This window comes from Vidua chalybeata, chromosome 13 (assembly GCF_026979565.1).
Source record: "Vidua chalybeata isolate OUT-0048 chromosome 13, bVidCha1 merged haplotype, whole genome shotgun sequence".
Classification (NCBI taxonomy): Eukaryota; Metazoa; Chordata; class Aves; order Passeriformes; family Viduidae; genus Vidua; species Vidua chalybeata.
The window spans coordinates 45660-64969 of NC_071542.1; the positions used below are offsets into that span (position 1 = coordinate 45660).

At 40.6% G+C, this 19310-nt stretch overlaps 1 protein-coding gene across 3 annotated transcripts in view; it reads left to right on the forward strand.

The window, feature by feature from the left end:
* The first annotated feature begins 364 nt into the window (after positions 1–364).
* USP3 (ubiquitin specific peptidase 3) overlaps positions 365–19310 on the forward strand; it is a 42182-nt gene continuing 23236 nt past the window's right edge. Inside the window, exons 1-2 of one of the 3 annotated variants that reach the window (XM_053954259.1) lie at positions 365–788; positions 18722–18782. In XM_053954259.1, coding sequence (XP_053810234.1) covers positions 659–788; positions 18722–18782 — 191 coding nt within the window. In that variant the 5' untranslated portion in view covers positions 365–658. The remainder of the gene's footprint in view (positions 789–18721; positions 18783–19310) is intronic. The other 2 variants (XM_053954257.1, XM_053954258.1) reach the window with 2 other exon arrangements.

Sequence of the window (19310 nt, forward strand, 5' to 3'; positions counted from 1 at the left end):
CCAGAGGAGGCCACCAAGTTGACCAGAGGGGTGGAGCAGCTCTGCTGTGAGGATAGGCTGAGAGAATTTTGGGGATTGTTCAGCCAGAAGACAAGCTTCAGAATGACCTAATTCTCAAGGGAACCTAAAGGAAAGATCGGGCATGACTATATGGCAGAGCATGAAGTGATAGAGGACAAATGGGAACGGGTTCAGATTGAAAGAGAGCAGGTTTAGAATAGTTATTAGAATATTCTTTACTGTGCGGCTGGTGAAGCACTGTCACAGGTTGCCCGGAGAAGCTGTGGATGCCCCATCCCTGGAAGTGTTCAAGGCCAGGTTCGATGGGGCCTGGAGCAGCCTGTTCTAGTGGAAGGGGTTGGAAGTGGATGCTCTTCAAGGTCCGTTCACCCCACAGCACTCCCGGAGCTCCGCAGGTCGGGCCGGGCCGGGCCGGGCCGCTCGCAGCTGCCCTGGGGCGGCCGGCTGCCCGCAAAGCCCGGCGGGTGGGGAGCGGCGCGCGGAGCGGACGGGAGAGAGGGCGGCTGCCCGCAAAGCCCGGCCCGGCCGCGCGCGGCGCGGAGCGGGAGGCCGTCCTTAAGATGGCTGTTGTGCGCGGGGCGCCGCCGCTGTAGCGCCGCGAGGAGCCGCCCGCTCGCCCCGCTTCGCCGCGCCCGCCATGGAGTGCCCGCACCTCGGCTCCAGCGTCTGCATCGCGCCCGACTCGGCCAAGTTCCCGCAGGGCTCGCCCTCCTCCTGGTGCTGCAGCGGTGAGTGCGGCCTGCGCTGCGCGGCCCTCCCGGCCCGAGGTAGCCCGGCCGTTCCTTTGTCCTCGCTGCCCAGCGGCGGGAGGGCGCTCTGCGGGCGGGGGAGGGCTCGGGGGCGCGGGGGAGGGCGGCTGCACCGGCCTCCACCCGCCGGGGCCGTCCCGCAGGACCCTCTCAGGGGGGCTGCGCCTTCTAGCCGCCGCTGCGCCCGCGGGGGAGCCGCGTGTCGAGGCAGGAGCGGGGGCTGCTCTCCCAGCCCCGGCCCTGCCCCGGGCTACCGGCGCAGCGCTGTCCGGCCCGAGGTGGGCAGCGGACTTTGTCCCGGCGGGGCCGACGCTCGGCGCCGCGGAGCTCTGAGGGGCCGCGCTCTGCGCTCCTTTTGTCTGCCGGAGGAGCTGCGTGCTCGGTTCTGTCCCGGGACCGCGGCTGACGGGAGAGGAGCCGCTGGCAGCTGCAGGGTCAGTGTGTTCTTCAAATTGGCCGGAGATTACTTCCCTTTTTTTTTTTTTTTTTTTTTTTTTTTTTTAATATAATACACGCTTTTGGAAGGAGTTTAGAGTGTGTAGTTTTAATAAGACTGTTACGGCTTAAGGCGTCGCTTGGGACCCCCCTTCAGACCAAGGAACATCTCAGTGAAGGTGGTCTGTGGGGGTTTGGGAGTCACGCTCACCTGCCTGTGAATCGGTAGGAGTGTAGAGGTCGTCTTTTTTCTAGTATTTTGCTCTTTGATTTAATAATGCAAATATCCCGTCGACACTACTGTCCCTCACATGATCTTGTTTGTTCAGGGGCGTTCCCTTTAAACGTGCCGTGCGCCAGGTGTTTTAAATTTAGCTTTCTACACAGATTAACCCCCGATGTTTGCTGTTGTTGTTTGTTTGCTGTAGTTGTGTTCAGTTGTGCTCCGTATGAAAGCGGACCCAACCACATCGATTTCACATGGGAAGTAGGCCCTGCGTAGAGTCGTAGCGGGACTTGTGCCTGTGGATACTGGAGAGAAAGAGAGAGAGCCTCCTTTGGGAATGACCGACTAGGGAGCACTGAAGGGCTGGATGTATTTTAAGGTGTTCCTTTTTTTTAAAGGAAAGATGGTTCTTCTTTGTCTCGTAGTGTCAGTGCCTCGGTGTGGGAAGGCTGTTGCTTACTTAACTTGTTCCCTGATTGCAGTTTCCGGGAGCCAAGGTGTGGTAGTGTTTCTGCTTCCTTTTGCAAAACCAGTTATTTTTTTCTGTAATGCTTTTGATTTAGAGGGTGTACACTTTACAGTGGAGTCATGTGGAGAAATTATTAGAAGGAAAAGTACAGGAAAAATTGTTGTCCCTAATGTTTTTTTTTACAAAAACAAACAAATTATTGACCAGAAGTTTAATTCTGTAAGTCCATCTGTTATCTTCAGAATGTCAAGGGTAAGCAAAGTTGTCAACAAGAAGCATATGGGAACCACCCTTCAGAGAACTTAGATAAAAGTACCAAAAGTAAAAAGATATTCTGAGGTATTAATATAACTTCCTAGCTTAAAATAATAGCCAGTTTATGGCTACCTTCCTATGTATTCTGCTTCTCAACAAAGAAGTTCAGCACTTAGAACAAATTTTTCTTTGTTGTTCAGAGGAGTTTCTCACAAACCAGCACCTACGAGGAGAGCCAACTGCTGGGCAATCACCCGAGTTATTTTACAGCACTGAGGCAGGGGGGAAGGTATGAGGGCTTTTTGGGAACTGAATAATAATGGCACCATATCTAAGGGAGCTTTTTGTTTGTAATGTTTTTTAAGAAAATAAAGATAAGTCACACAGTACTCGCATAGATAACTGTTGAAGTCTTAACAAGTGGCCAGAGAAAAAAGCTAGTTACATAGTATTTAAAGCAGTCCAGTGAACAAACAGCAGGCTCCTGTTAATTTAAAGCAAATGAAATTGCGTGTTTTTTAAAAATACCTATTGCATTTCTACTAGTATAGTAAAGCTGTAGTGCCTCAGTTCTCATTTCCAGCTAATAGTATGTGATTATTGCTGTATTAACTGCCTAATAGTATGTAGAGTACTGTCTTCTTATTGTTTGTACTCATTTTGGTGACTTCTATTTTTTTTTAAAGATACATAATACTGGTTTATGTCAGGTCACGCTAGATACTACGTTGTATTTGCTGAGTTTGATGTAATTTTGTAATATAAAATTAAACAGACAATGCTGCATGTAAATGAATACCTTGTCAAAATTTAATGCATTTTCTATTACTTTTGATGCTGTTTTCTAAAATTGTGTGGTTTTAGTTCTGTTTGGTGGTGGTGGTGTCCCAGTTGTAGAAAACTATTTGGAAGGCAGTTTTCTACAGTCTGTAATTACAAGGCATCTCTCATCAACTGTGTTGTCTTAAAATCAGAACTTGTCAGTCCTGTTTGTAGTTGTTGCTGACCTTTCCAGTAAAGGATAGTGATCCAAGAAACTTTCTGGCAGCCACCTGATGTGCTAGTGATAGCAAAATGTTGCAGAATAGGTTGGAGAGTGAGTTTTAGTTCAGACTGTCAGTGGCTATTTTTGTCATTATCGGGGGTTCTAGAGGTTTGTGGAGCTGTAGTTGCCATGCTGAGTGATGTACACTGGTGGAGTATCTTTTCCTTGTCTCTCCACAAAAACGCTTGATTGCAAGAGGTAATAAGGTAATATGGAGGCACTTTTGAATATTGTTACTTGATCTTGAATATTGTGTCACTGTGTAGTGGAGGAGTGTTGCATTTGTTGCTGGTATTTGGAAGCCAGCCTTACTGAAGGTAGCGAGTCGGTTAGAGGAGTGTGTGCATCAGCCTGAGCTGCTCTCAGTTGGCTGAAATAAGTTTTCCTTGAAAGCTTCCTGCCAGAGTTGCTTTGGAGGTCTTGTGATGGAGGAAGATTCTTAAAAAAGCACTGGGAGGAAGCACTGCCAGCAGGGGTGTGATCCAAATATCAACGGGTTTGCTCTCAGTTAATAAGTAATAATTATGTTCATTTTTAAGTGTCTCTACGTCTTCTGTTATGTTCCTGTTAGGTAGTTTGGAAGTCAGAGAATTTAAGACACACACACCCCCCCCCCCCGGTTCATAAAGTGGTATGCTTTCCCCTGGGTATTTGATCCAGTCAGGCCTGCTGTGTACAGTAAGCAGTGCAGAAAGCAGCGTGTATTTGCTTTGAGAAGCTTCAAAATTATCAAAAGAAAGTGCAGAATGTTTTGGTTTGTTTGTGTTGTGGGGTTTTTTTTGTGGTTTGGTTTTTTTTTTTTTTCCCCAGATCTATAGGCAGGTTGTTGTAATTGGGCATTTAGGAGAAGATATATATGTAAAGTAGAAATAGTATAGAAACTGAAAATGGCTTTTAATCAGTGCTGTCATGTGAAATAATGTGGGCAGATATCTGCTAATTCCAATTGGACTGCAGTCTTTCCACACACTTTAATTTCTGAAACTTGTGTGAAGTTGGAAGCAGAGTAGCTGGAGGCACTGGCAGTACTGTGTCACAGACTGAAGCTGTTGCATTTGTATGATGTGCCACACCTTCAGCACTGTTGTGCAAATCATGTAATTATTAAAAGTACTCTGGAACAGCTCAGATGTGGTATTTCTCAACAGCTTTTCATAGAGTCATCAAACCACAGGGAGCCCTGCCCCACCTAAGTGAGATTGCAATCTTCTAAGCACACCTGTGCAAGGCTGGAGCAGTTTTCCAACTTTTTTCTGTGTGGTTGAGGATTCATTAATTGTTCTCACTGGGCTCATTGGTTGTTCAGTGTAGAATTGGAAGTTCTTTCTTTAGAAGAACAACTGTGGACTGATAGGATTGCATCTGCTGAAGTAGAGATTCTGTGATTTTTGTTTTTTTTAAAGGGGAATTGCACTTGTGAAAGATGCTTAAAACTTGTTTTTTCAGATGACTGTCAGTTGAATACTTTTTTTTCCCCCTTAAAGAACAAAATTTTGTTAAGTATTGAAGAGCAGTTCTGGCTGTAGACTGGTGTTTCCTGCAAAAGCTGAATACATGTGCCTGGCATCAATTTTTTGCTTTCTGATTTCTGTTGCATAAGAGTTGTAATTGCACCAGTGGTCAGAAACATACATTGTGGGATTTGGAAATGACACTGGGAATATGAAAGTCAGGAGAACCAGCATGAGCATGCTTTGTGAGGCCTCATAAACAGTGATTATGGTGGAAATCTACATGCTGAGTTAACGACTCTCTTTGTGTGTGTTTTAAGTTACTAAAATATTTGGTAAATTCAGTTTGTTCAGAATAACCCCAGATATCCCTGAGTGCTTATTTAGATTTGAGATCAAATGTTTTGGGCTGCGTAGAGCTTTCAAGAATGTGACTGCACTGGGTCAGGCTGCTTTTGATGTTTTTTGGTTTTTTTTTTTTTGTTTGTTTGTTTGGTTGGTTTTTTTTTTGTTTGTTTGTTTGCTGCTTCCCAGCCTACCTCCCATCAGATTTGGTTTTCTCAATTAAATTAGTCTCACTGTTCTGCTTTCACTGGGGTCGGTAATGCCATTCTGCCACACTGTGATTTCTGGCTTTGGACCATTGCAGTCAGTCCCAAAACAAGTCGAGTGTAAAAGCACAGGTACAGACTTTACCCTCTTGTCTTTCCTTTTCATCCCAGCTGCTTCTTAGTGTTGCTTCTCCATTTCCATAAGTACTTCTGTCTCTGTCTGCTTTTCCAGTTTTATTAGTAGAGGTCCTGATTTCTTCTGTCTTTTCATGATTACTGTAATGTAGGAGGAGGGAAAAATTGCTGAAACTGGAGAGTGGTAGGTAGGACCTTATTCCTAAGAAAACTTGAGTTCTCTGCATGTAAACTCAGGGTGAGATCATGGACAGTGTGTGGATCTAATGGTCTGTATTGTGTGTGTGAGGATTATTTGTCACCCCATACCTGGAAAATTAATTTGGCCTTGAAATTGCCAGATTTATTCTGAAATTTAAATGACAAGGTAAATGCCATTTTAAAATTACCCCTTTTTATTTAGTAACTTTAATTTCAGAGTTGGGTACTCTTTCACCTTTTCATTTCTCTGGGTCACTGCTATGCAGGAATGCTTGTTAGTAACTCTATTTTATAGGTTGTAATATCTCCTTAGATTAATTCCCTGGCTGTTGTTTTAAGTTAGCTTGTTAGATTTATGCTTTTGCAGACTCAGTCTTGCTTTCCTTAAATTTGTTGTTTTGTTTTTTTTCCTCGTTTGAATTGGTTACTGATGTGTGAACTGACCATGGGGTCAGCAGCTACCATGGCCTGTGAGGTAGAGCACACTGCTTTGGAACCAGTTCTGTTAGAAGATAGACGTTTATTGAGATAGGATAAAAGTCTTAATTTTGGTTTCATGAGTTAGATGGAAATTTTCTTTTAATTGCAAAAAAGAAGTGAGTCTTTCAGATGCTTAGTATCTTTTACAAGTTAGTAAACTTAAATTGGTGGGGATTAATATTTCCTGGATTTTCTTTTGAAAATTTTGTTTATACTCTACACAACAATCATAATCTGTCACAAAATTTGAACATTAGATTGGGGAAGAGGTGCTTCAGAGGAAAGAAATAGACATTTAATATGTTGCCTTTGAGAAACTAGATCTAATGTTCATGATGATTTTGAAGATCAACTTTGAAGGGCAAATTTTATTACTGTCTGTTGTAAGTATCCAGTGCTTTGAAATGACTCTTCAAAGTGTGGCAGGTAAGGAGACAGGATCGTCTGACATTGTGGAAGCAGGATGAGGCACTTACGTGTGCATGGCAGACTCTTGATTTTCCTCAGATTAGGGTAAATCTCATTACAGCTGGTTTCAATGTAAGCAGGATGATTTGCACCTGCCTTTCCCAAGCTCTTCAGGGTATGCAGGTGTTAAACAGTATCAGTGCCTTATGCTTTGATCGTGTCAAGGTGCTGAGGCTGGCACACTTAAAGTCGTTAAGTTTTGGCTTTTTTTAGTCACGTGTGTGTATGAGGTTGACAGAGTGAAAGTTTCAGACCTAGTGTTTGGAATGAAATTAAGCTTTGAGCCATTTCTCATTTGATCAGTAGCACTCACTTCATTTAGTACCCCGTTCATGCTTTGCTTTTTGTTTTAACTAACATTCCTTACCTAGGTAAAAAGTGATTAAAAGCCATTAATTAAAATTTATATTCCATGAAGGTTAGAAAGTGCAATTTACTCAAAAATTTGGATCTGAAAACTAGTTAAGGCTGTTCTGATTTATATTTCAGTACTGTTGGAGGAAACAGATTTTATTGTAGAGTGAATTGGAATTGCTTTATGGTGCCCTTGTTATGGGAGTAGTGTAAGATTTTGTCCTTAAAAATTATTTTCCTCGATTATTAGAGGATATGTTAAATGGTACTTAACATAATGACTACACTTGGCATTTAGCAGTCTTATCTGGTATGTCAAAGCAATCCTCTGGAGATATCCCCTTTGGAATATCTTGCATAATTTTAGATTTGTAAACATAGTTTGGGATTTGTGTGCCAGATTTAATTACCCAGGTGAATCAAATCCCAATACCCCCAGGCAGCCTGGCAGAAAAAGGTGGTGGTTTTGGAAGTTGGCCTGCCCCCCCGTGGTGCAAGCAGACAGCTTTTTGCCTGTGAAGCAAGGTGATACCCTCAGGTTTGGGGATGGGGGTTGAAGGTCCTTATCAATATCAAACAGGGAAACACTGATTTTTCAAGGTAATTCATAGGTGGGAATGTGAGCATCTGCTTGTCTGTGTCAAAATAGGTGTATTTTGAGAAACAAAGCTCACTCTTTAAAATTTTTAAAAGTTTAATAAGAGATAAAAGGGATAGTACCCAGCGCTGGGGTGCACGATGAACTGCTAGAAGCACACCGTTAACTATAACAACTCTTCCTATACACTTTCTCATTGCATTGGTCAAATACATATTAATGAATATTATATATATATATATATATATATACAAACATTCCTTTGAGTTTACACGGTCCGAAAATTCTTTATCGTAGTTTGACCCTTGACCACATCTTCTTGGAGTACATGCCACAATGCAGATGGGATTCTGAGAGTCTTGTATTTTATTTCTTCATGGGGCCCCCTGGTCTGTGGTTTGTGGTTTTATTGTTAGCCGAAGGGTCTATGCTATATGCTTCCTTGTGCTTTTGGTGTTATTTGTTTGGTTTTTTCCAATGTTATCATACAGACTTTATAGCTAGTTTTACAAGTACTTTCAATCAACATTAGCTATTTCACTATTGTCAGTCAGCTACAAAAATAAAGGGATTAGTTATTATTTCACAACTACAATTACTTCTGCAAAAGTTAATGTTATAATACACAGTACATAGCCTCTATTTTAATATTTTGCGTAAGCCTAAACTATAATGTATATATTTATTACACTAAGATATACAGTTTACATAGAGATTAGGGTATTAACCATAAAAGGCTGACAAATTACACTATATCAAAAGCGATTACAAACTGTACTATATTAAAATAATTTACAAATGCTAATAATAGTGAAATATAATAACTACATACTTACTTATAATGTTTTCTCACCATAACCTTGACTTTTTTAATTTTTTGGAGGTTTTACCCTTCAGTTCATGTTTTGATTTGGTAATGTTTTCATCCACCATGCATTTCTTTCTCTTTTTTTTTTTTTTTTTTTTTTTTTTTGTCACAGGGATGGTTTAATGTATATTTTGCTGGTATTGGGGAAGTAGGAATGTAATAGTGGCAACTACAAACAAACAGGTTATTACTAGATTATATAAAGAAAACAAGAAGACTTCTTTCTGTTTTTTTTCTCTGTTTTCCCTCTTATTCCCAGCTTGCATATTTTGACCTGCTATTATTTGCTGAGTTACTCAAAATTACATTACACCTTTGGCTTTGGTGCGTTTTTTCTGGCTGCTGTCTGAAAATGAGTATTTATGTGTCTTGCTCTAATATAAAGATTTACTATCTTCTTTTTTTTTTTTTGTGGATGCTACTGCTACACTGAGGAATGATATCTGTTTTTCTGTGAAGGCCAAAAACATTCAATTTTAAAATATATGTATTTAAAGTTGTATGCTAATTCGTTATCAAAGTAGCCAAAGTAGTGGTTTTAGAGTGTAAAGGAGAAATAGAGGCAGTAATTTAAAAAAAATGCTTTTGTCTATGCCTGTTCATTAAGATCAGACTGCCTCCTATTGTTTTCTTTCTGTCAGTCTGTCTTTCCATACTTTTCACTGTGCTTTCAGGTAGGATGTGATTTTTGTGGTATATGTGGGAAGATCAACTGCTGACACATCTGCCTTGTCCTGAAGTTTGGCTGGACATATAGAAAGATGAAATTCTCAGAAGAAATGGCGTTGGTGTAGCCTGGGAGCCGGATGTCTGTGTGTGACTGGCAACGCTGATCCTGTCTCTCCCTCCCTTACCCAGAGCAGCGGTGCAGTGAGCTCGGGGTGTCTCTGTAGTGCTGGTGGGAGTGACCTGACTTTGGTTTGGCACCTCCTTCCCCCAGTTCAGCCACTTCCTGGGGACCTGTTTATACTGCTTAGAAGTAGTTTTCCTGACCTCCTTGTCTGCTTTTCCATCACTGAACTGAGAATACAGGCAAGCAAAAAAGCCTGCATTTTTGTAACATCCCTGTTTCTCAGTGTGGAATTCTGATTGCATAATCTGAATGCCGAACTGAAGCCAGTGTGATTGAGTGTGGGGAAGAGAATTTCAGGCCGATGAAGCTGACCGCCTTGTTCTCTGACGTTCTTCAGCGTTTGGAATGTGTTGGGCACTTCAGTGACCTACCTATTCTGTGAGAAGTTGTGCACCTAACCATGCTTTATGTTCTCACGCAAATGTTGTTTAGTATATCTAAATTATTTATGGTTTTCCACTGTAAATGGGAATAGTTCACTGTAACCACGTGAAATTTCTTCTATGAGACTGAGCAATGCTTTTATTTAGCACAAGGGGGAGGAAACTACATGTACAGGTATGCATGAGCACAAATAGTAGTTCACAAACTATCACTAAATGGCTTGTCTTCGTACTAGAAACCCGATCTTTTGCATTTTGTCTGAAAGATAAAGACAGGGAAGTAACTTGGGGTTTTTTTCATAGCTGCAAGTGAGGATTGTTTGTTTCTTTCTTTAAATGTTCTTTGGAGTTTTATTTGAATTTTCTTATATTTGAATGTGATTTGAGTCAGGCTATGATTTGATATTGTTGAGACTTTTCTTCATTGTGAAAGGTTTTAACATTTTTATATGTTTAGCAATGCTTACTAGGAGACTTGCTTCCTTGTGAGTTCTCTTGCTTTGATATAAATGTAATTGAAATTTCCTTAGTATTTTCTTAACTTTTAGTTTAGTTATGTGTGTGTTAGCTCATTTTAAAACAATGCATTTTAAATAGTATTAATTGAAAACCTTTTCCCCTTCTGTCTGGTTTAGTTTTGGCTAGAATGCTGTTTTCTAAAATATGCAGTAAAGATGTCTTACACATGAAAGTTGTGCAACATATTGTTAAATAGATTTTTTTTTTTGTAACAGTTAAGAGTTTAGAGCAAATTTAGTGCACATATAAACTTCTTTTAATGGGGCAGAGGGAAGGAGGGAAAGAAAAACTTTTTGAAATTAAGTTTGAAAACAAATGGGAGTATTCTTTAAAACCTGAACAGTAAGACCAGCTGGCTTCTAAGTGTAGAACATGTCACTAGTTTTCAAAGTCTGTAATGTTCCTTTTTCCTGCATTCTTTGTTTAGAATGGGGGTTTCATCTGCTCAGGGGTTAAAAAAATACTCTTGCAACATTTACTTCCTTTTTCAGTCACCTGACTTCCATTACAGTTATTCACCTGGAATTGCTGGCCTTAAATGTGGAGCAGATGCTTTTCCCACATGCATACATGCTTTAAATATTCCCCATGCAAAAAAAAAAAAAAAAAAAAAAAAAAAAAAAAAAAAAACAACCCACAGTGAACAAGCATGAATATTTAACTCTGTATTTAACTTTGAAGGACATATTCCTAGATTATAAGATAGGGTTAGTATTCTTACTGCACTTCTGGGTATGTTAAGGCCTACCCTGTCTTTTCAGTACTTTTGATTCCTCCTGAATGTGAACATACAGTAAGGTTAGATAATAATAAAGCTTTTGTGTACACTTGAAGGAACTGCCTTTTTAAATACACAAATGATTGTCAGAATCTGGGAACCTGATCAGTTGTGTTGGTGTAGGTGTACTTAGTAGTAAGGAACTTACATTGCCTATTAGGCATTTTTACATGCTGCTGGTAAAAGTACTAATGTACCTTGGAGGATACCTGCATTCTTTAAGGCTTCTTTGTTACTGGTAATAAGGTGTTTTTTCAATGCCAGTGTCTGATTCTGCACATATCCACCTACCCTGCAGTCTTGGCTGATGTTCTGTGATGAGGGAGACTTGTAATTTTTGCCTTGAGATTCTGTTTATTGTATATGCTGGTTTATAAGTGAGTTTGTGGGCCAGGAGGAAAGACTGCACATGGCTCTTGAATGTTATGATTTGATCCATTCATCTTGGTGGAAAATCCTTGGTTCCAGTCTCAATTTTAACAACTGAGTGTTTAGTTTGGTGGATTTTGAATGTAGAGTGCACAGATATTCCTTGCTGTAGAGCCTGCAGCCTGGGTGAAAACTGTAACTGCTAGGCTCGGTGAAAGTTTCACTCGGTCCCTTGCTTTGTTTCACTGTTCCCCAAAAGAAATACTTACTCATGGGAAGGAATTGGCAGTCCTACCTCAGAATTTAGAAATTGTCTGTAAAGAAGGTCTTTCAAGGGTAGGAGGTACGTGCATTAAACTTGGGATGTTCACATCTTGAATGAAAGGGGATTTTGTGGAGAAAATGCCTCTGCTGATTTATTCAATCGTTGAAGAAAATTTTGCCTGCATCCAGAGGGAGTTCCAGAGCTGTGGATTCCAGCAGTGGGCAGAACCTTTTTGCAGTTCTACCATGTAAGCGCAGAGGAGGGACCACATCCAGTGCATTTGTCTCCTTGATCACAGAATCACAAGGTTGGAAGAGACCTTAAAGATCATTGAGTCCAACCCAGCCCCAACACCTCAACTAAACCATGGTACCGAGTGCCACATCCAGTCTTTTTTTAAACACATCCAGGGATGGTGACTCCACCACCTCCCTGGGCAGACCATTCCAGTACTTTATCACCTTTTACGTGAAAAACTTTTTCCTAATATCTAACCTAAATTTCCCTTGACACAGCTTGAGACTGTGACCTGTCGTTCTGTCAGTTGCTGCCTGGTGAAAGAGACCAATCCCCACCTGACTACAACCACCCTTCAGGAAGTGATAAAGTCACCCCTGAGTTTCCTTTTCTCCAGGCTAAACAACCCCAGCTCCCTCAGCCGTTCCTCATAGGGCTTGTGTTCCCAGCCCCTCACCAACCTCGTTGCCTCCTCTGGATGCGCTCAGGCGTCCCAAGGTCCTTCCTAAACTGGGGCGTCCAGAACTGGACACAGCGCTCAAGGTGTGCCCTCACCAGTGCCGAGTACAGGGAGAGAATGACCTCCCTGCTCCTGCTGGCCACACCATTCCTGATACAGGCCGGGATGCCATTGGCCTTGGCCACCAGGGCACACTGCTGGCTCATGTTCAGCCGGCCGTCGACCAGTACTCCCAGGTCCCTTTCTGCCTGGGCACTGTCCAGCCACACCGTCCCCAGCCCATAATGCTGCAGGGGATTATTGTGGCCAAAATGCAGGACTGGGCACTTGGACTTATTAAACTTCATCTTGTTAGATTCTGCCCATCTACCCAGCCGTTCCAGGTCTCTCTGCAGAGACCTCCTACCTTGCAACAGATCAACACACACTCCCAGCTTAGTGTTGTCTGCAAATTTACTAATGAAGGACTCAACACCCTCATCCATGTCATCAATAAAAATATTGAACAGAACTGGCCCCAGCACAGAGCCCTGAGGGACACCACTGGTGACTGTCCCCAGCTGGATGCAGCACCGCTCACCAGCACTCTCTGGGCCGGCCATCCAGCCAGTTCTGAACCCAGCACAGAGTGCTCCTGTCCCAGCCGTGGGCTGCAGCTTTTTCAGAGTGTGCTGTGGGAGACAGTGTCAAAGGCCTTGCTGAAGTCCAAATAGATACATCCACAGCCTGTCCCGCATCCACCAGGAGGGTCACTTGGTCATAAAAGGAGACCAGGTTGGTCAGACACAACCTAACTCTCCTAAACCCATGCTGACTGGGTCTGATAACCTGGCCATCCTGTAGATGCTGCATGATGACACTCAGTATAAATTGCTCCATTATCTTGCCAGATACTGAGGTCAGGCTGACCGGTCTATGGTTCCTAGGATCCTCCTTCCCACTCTTTTTGTGTTGATGTTTCTCATAGGTTAATAACTTGCATGATTCCCTACTTAGAACACCAGCTTAGGTGGATGACTCTCAAATACCTGATGCCTGTTGTATATTGCATATGGGAAGTTTTATGTGTTCAATTCAGAGCTGTTTTGGCAAATCACCTTACAAATTTTGCGTAGAGTGATGGCTTTTGGGATGTCTTCCCCTTGGCTGCAGTTAAAATAATTTAAAGGACTAAGGTGTATGGGTAGTAGGCTCACTTCTGATCTATGCTGGTAAAATTATTTTGGTAAATGATTCAATCTCTTGTTCTCATCTGTAAAATGGAAATGGGTTTTCTGAAAAATGCTTTGAATCCTTTGACTGAAAATCTTTGCATTTGAAATGCTATTACTAAAGGAGTTTTTGTAAATTTGGTTAACTACTAGTACAGAATTTTTTGTTGTCACCAGGATTTTTGCTTGCAAATTTCTCCCACCTTTACTTCCAGATTCTTGGAAAAGGTAGCTTTCAGTCTGATTCCTTAGGCCTGATGTGTCACAGCAGAAGGTTCATGTTTTACCAGGAAGGAGTTTCTCATTTTGTTGTGTGGATTGTTGCTGCTTTTTTTCCTTCACATGTTGCTAGTGGAGACTGCCCAGCTCTCTTCTACTGCAATTGACAGGTTCTTTAAGGAGCAAAATGGGAGTCCCATTACTAAAACATAATTAAACAGGACACTGAGAGATTTTTAAGACAAAATTAAGGTAGAGGTATGGGAAAGGAAAAGTAGTCCATTTCTTGTAACAGTATTATTGTGGGCTTTTTGGATAGGCACATGTCACATGATAGAGCACGCTGTACTTACGTAGCATAGGTATGTGTCATCAAGTGCTCGTGTTTGTGGGATTACTTCCTCAGCACAATGTCAGTGTACCACTGATACCACAAGTTTGTAAATGTTGTTCCTTCTTCCTGAATGGAGCAACAGTGGGGTTTTTAAATTCAGTTTAGCTTGTTTTGGTATAGCTGACCCATTGTGTGAGCATAAAGTGAACTGACCCGAGATCAATTAGTCCGGAGATGTTTCTGTGCAGGTCACTGTGTTATTGAGGTCTATAATTGGGCCAGTAACATAGGAGTGCTGCTATAGCTCTTTTTGAGAGCTAAGCCCAGGCTGTCTGGTAAAGGCTATGGAGACTATTGGAAATAGTTTAGTGACCCTAATCTTGTTTCTAGTCAAAGTGCTTTTAACAGAAGGACTAAAGTATTGCTCTTAATATGCTGATATTTGGTGACCTTTTATTTAGTGTACCAATGAAGGGCTATTTTAAATCGTGGCTGTAAGCACCGTTCTGTGGCAGCTCTGGCCTAGGGTCTCGCTGTGTCGATCACATGGCTGTGCTGCTGCCAGATCTCTGGTGGACACTGCATCTTGCAGGTTTCTGAGCTTGGCTGCTTTACAAAAACTGCTTCCTGTGTGTCTCTTCCTTTTCCTGCTGCTTTTTTCTATTGCCAGTTTCTCAGCTATGCAGTGTGCTGTTTAAACAAACCCATTAATTCCACAGGTCCTGTTGTGCTTTTACATAGCTGTAACCTTGCTTCAGTGACAGTCTGCATCTTTGCTGTGTAAGAAATGTAGTGTTTGCCAGGAGCAGTCATGCTTCACAAGAGCACAGTTGGAGTCAGTTTTCAATAAGAAAAAAAAAAATCAAGCATGAAAAGTACATATTTGCATGATCATGGGGGTGGGATGGGGTGGGGACCCTGTGGCGAGAACACCAAATTGATTAGCCCTATCTTGCTCATTCTATTTGGCATAACTGTGAACCTTATCTGGGTGATTTGCAAAAAGTGGAAGCTGCGTGGAAGTCTCTGAGTGTTCCCAAAGTTATTTATGAGTCTTTGTTCTCCTGGGGATGTATTGATAATTCCTCTTCATTTAGAGAGGGCTTTGCAGACTGTGTAACACATCAGTATTCAGGTTTTACTTAGAGAAATCATTCTATAAAAGAGTTCTTCCTATTACATGATAGAAAATTGTGTTTCTCAGTTTCTGAATTAAGATGATTTTGATGTAAGGTGGCAAATGGCCTCAGATAATACTGTGGCATTGCAGCTTTGCTTTCCCTTTTGACACGTTAGTGTTGTCTTTGCCCAACCACTTGAATCTATTCTAAAAATACAGCAAATTGAGGCAGTTGGTAACTGTTTCAGTAGCCAAACTTTTGTCCAAGCTGAGAAAGCAGCCAATGTTCCTTGGTCTTTATACCACTAAATAAGACAGATAATTTTTTTAATGGGGTTGGTTACAGTGTGTGAACATAAATTTAATCCGAAGTAAGGGATGCTAATGTAATGCTCCCCTCTCTTTTTTCAGTAGTGCTAAAGGAAAAACAAACCAAACCTCCAAATACCAATTGGAAAACTGATTATGGAGTGAATATATTGGTACCTGTACAAATGGATTTTGAAAATCATTCATCATGATTTAGTTTGTGTGACCTGAAAGTCCAGAACACCCAAATCTGTTTTAGGGGTCAACTTCCAGGGCTGTGTAATGTTCTTCAAATTGAAAAGGGATTTGCTATGGATCGCTCTCTCTCACTTCTGGCCTACTTTGAAGTTTAATGTATTCATGTCAGTACCCCATCTGAAAGGAATAATGTGCATTGTCTTTATACATGAAGCCAAACTGTCTACCTCTAGTTTAGATTATAAGTAGTTCTGGACAGTGACAGTGATTTTGCTGTGCATTCCATGGTGCCTGTCTTGATAGAGTCCTAAGTAATGCCTGAAACTTCCAGTATAATTTAATTTATAAAGTAGCAAGATGATGACTGCTTCAGGATCTGAACTGAAGAATGCCTGGAGAGCCAGGCTTTAATGAAGCTATCTGCTGAGCCAGCCTCAGAGAAATACAGAATGCACTCTCCAGCAATGTCTTAAAAAAATCAGTTGTGTAATTCTCTGAGAACAGAGCAACTGTCAGTCACAGATTTGACACTGGATTCTGTGTTTAATCTTAGTGGGAGTCACGTCCATGTGGTGTGAGTTCATTGTGGGTGGAAATGTTTGTGCAGAAGATAAACTGCACATTTCTGATGTGATGCAATTGGGGCAAAGTTCTTCCTAAAAGTTAAAGTAAACAAATGAGCCATTTTTTCCTATTCCCTGATAGGAAAGATGGAAAATTTTAGTGTATGTGATTTTTTTTTCTGGGTATTGTGCAGAGGTTGGACTTGTTTGCTGGCTTTGTGCAGAACTCTTAAACCTGCAGAATGAGCACTCCTTCAGTATAATTTAACACTTGACAAACAAGCAGTACAAGTATTTAAAATACCTGAATGTGAAATTGTAATTGTCTGGTATGAGTGGAAAGTAGGAGTAATAGTTTCAATCATAATGCTTTGACCTACTGGTTGAGAACAAGTTCCATGCATAGATGATAACATAGTGAAAGCAAACATGTTATTTCACAGTGGGAAATTTCTGCTAGGATTTTAATCCTAGGAAGACCTTTTTATGTTCCTGGCATGGAAAGTGTAGGGGGTAGTGCTTTCTTCACACAGCACTTAAACACAGATTAAGCACATGAATGGTTTTGGCTTCTTTTTCTTTCCTTCTGGTTAATATTTTACACTGCTGTTTGTAAATTCAAGCAAATAATGCTGTATCAGTGTACTCCAGTGGTTCCTTTAGCCCATTTTTAATTGATAATAGCTGTTTTAAGATCTTCCTTTTCTCTTCTGTTTGCCAGTGTTAAATTTTGGGTTTCTTGGTAATGTTTTCTTCAAATTAGACAAACTTCTTCCATGTTCCTGACTTGAAATGTAAACCAAAACAGCTCTACCTGGCTGCCCTCTATCTATTGCAAGATGACCATCCACAACTATGGGAATAAGCGGCTTTAGAAATAGAAAAATTGGGTTTTGCAGAACCAGTGCCAGGTAACTGAGACATGTGAGAAAATCTGTTTCTCAAGTGAAGTAGCTGAAGGAAGTAGTTCTGGTGTCTTGACTAAAGAGTTTGAAGAAGTTACTTCATAAAATATTTCTGGAGAATGTGCATTTTTCCCCCCATGTAACACCGTAACATTCTCATTTTAAACGTGCCTTGGTTTTTTAGCTTTTGAATTGAAATGCAGCATCTATTTGTAATAATAAATTAAAATGCAAAAGCAATTGTTTAAAAAGCAGTGTACTCTTTTTTTCCCACCCGATTTAAATAAAAAAGGTGAAATCTGGTAGTGGAAAAAATGTATTAGCTCTTCTAAATAGCTAAGCTTGTCAGTTCTCTGTTGAATCAAAATTGACCCCTTCCTTTCTAATGAACATTTAATTTGATAAAGAAACTACTTTTAGTAGCTTAGATTTCTCTGATAGTCTTGGATCTTAACAGTTTACTATGTACCATGGTTCATCACTTGGTGAACTGTATTTTGAGTTTTGCTTTAAGTCCTGAATTAGCCTGCTCATATGATCCTACCCTGGAGCAGCTTTTGTACTGCTTCAGTTCTTATTTTAAGGTGTGACTCCAGAAAAGGAGGGCTGTTCTCAAGCTTTCCCTCAATGAACAATATAAGTAATTTACATGTACAACCAGGGGCAGTCCTCTTTATCTTTCTACTCCCTGGCCTCACAGACCCTCAAGTTCCCAATGCCTTTTCTTTCATCTCTGACTCTCTTCACTGGCTGCTCCAAGCAGCAGAAATTTATGGTGTGTAAAATTTATGGGACTGGTATCATACAGTTTTGTATTTTGTGGATAATCGAAGTTATTTTTTATATTTGTTCTCTGCCCTTGTAGCAGTGCACTTAGCATTTTATTTTAATTTTCTCATCATATTAGTTGGGTGTTTGGAAGTGTAATATTTTTGTAAATTCTGTGGTAATGGATAGTTGTTAACAATTTTATTTCATTCAAATCTAAGTGTCGTATTTCATAACATCCCTCTTTTAGTGACCTGCTGGGTTGGAAACTAGAGTTGGAATATCCCATTTCTATGGCCCTACCCTGGGATGGTGTTTCATCTCCTTTTAGTGTTTGCCTTTTTTTTTTTTTTTTTTTTTTTTTTTTTTTTTTTTTTAGTTTTTTTTTTTAGGTTTTTTTTGTTTGTTTGTTTGTTTTTGTTTTGTTTAAGCCCTTTAGTTTAAAACATCCATATTTTAAATTTTCTAGACTTAAAATATGACAGCCAAAAACTCAGATAACATCTTCTGATGTCTTGAGCAGATTGTGAAGCACAGCACTGGTGTTAACCTTTCAGCTGCTTGTGCGGGACTGAGGGTGAAGTCATTATGGATAAATTCTATATCAGCACTGTACTGTAGGAATGCACATTGTATAAGTGGTGTGTATTAGCATGCATTGCACAGTAATTTATTCTGTTTGCTTCTTATCAGATTGCCAGGCTTTCTTGCAATATCTTCTTTAAAATGGTGTCTTGTAGAACAAGTTTTATGAAACAGAAGTGCCATAGCTTTTTAACCTTTGTTCACTGGACTGTTATTATAAGCCAAAAGAAAAAATTGGAAGGTTTGCCAATTTTTTTGTCATTCTGATATTTTTGTATTGTATTTTAAAATCAAGTAGACTTCATTCATTTGACACTTTTTTTAAAAAATCTTTTATAGTGTGCCGGTCAAATAAAAGTCCCTGGGTCTGTCTGACGTGTTCGAGTGTCCATTGTGGAAGGTGGGTACAGTGTTAGTGTGCAAATCTTTTAATCAGGCCTTTATCTTTCTCCTTTGTTGCTTGACTCTGAAGCAGTTCGTTCAAAATTTCCCTGAAATAAACCTTTTATTATCTCATTTAACATTGTATGTTTATGCTTAACATGGTTCTTTGCTCTGGACTCTTTATGAGAGTCCAGAGATTATATTCAAGATATGGGGGCTTTATCTCATTGGGTTTTTAAAGTAAAGTGGACAGTAAATTTGATTGCTCAATTCAAAAAGTGTGTGGAGAACTGATAATTTAGTAGGTTATTGTAAAGTTCCATTCTGTGGAAGATGTCTCTTTTGTGATAAGATAAACAGAATAAGAATTGTTGCAAAGCCACAAGTTGCTTATTTTGAGAGAAACAGCAACTATTCAGCTGAGACTGAAAATAGCTTAAATGTACTGCAGTGTAGTTTTGGACCTAAAGTTATTGCCATAGCATGTAAGAAGTAACTGCCATCAGAATTCCTTCTGGCTTCACCTTGATGTCTGTATTAGTTG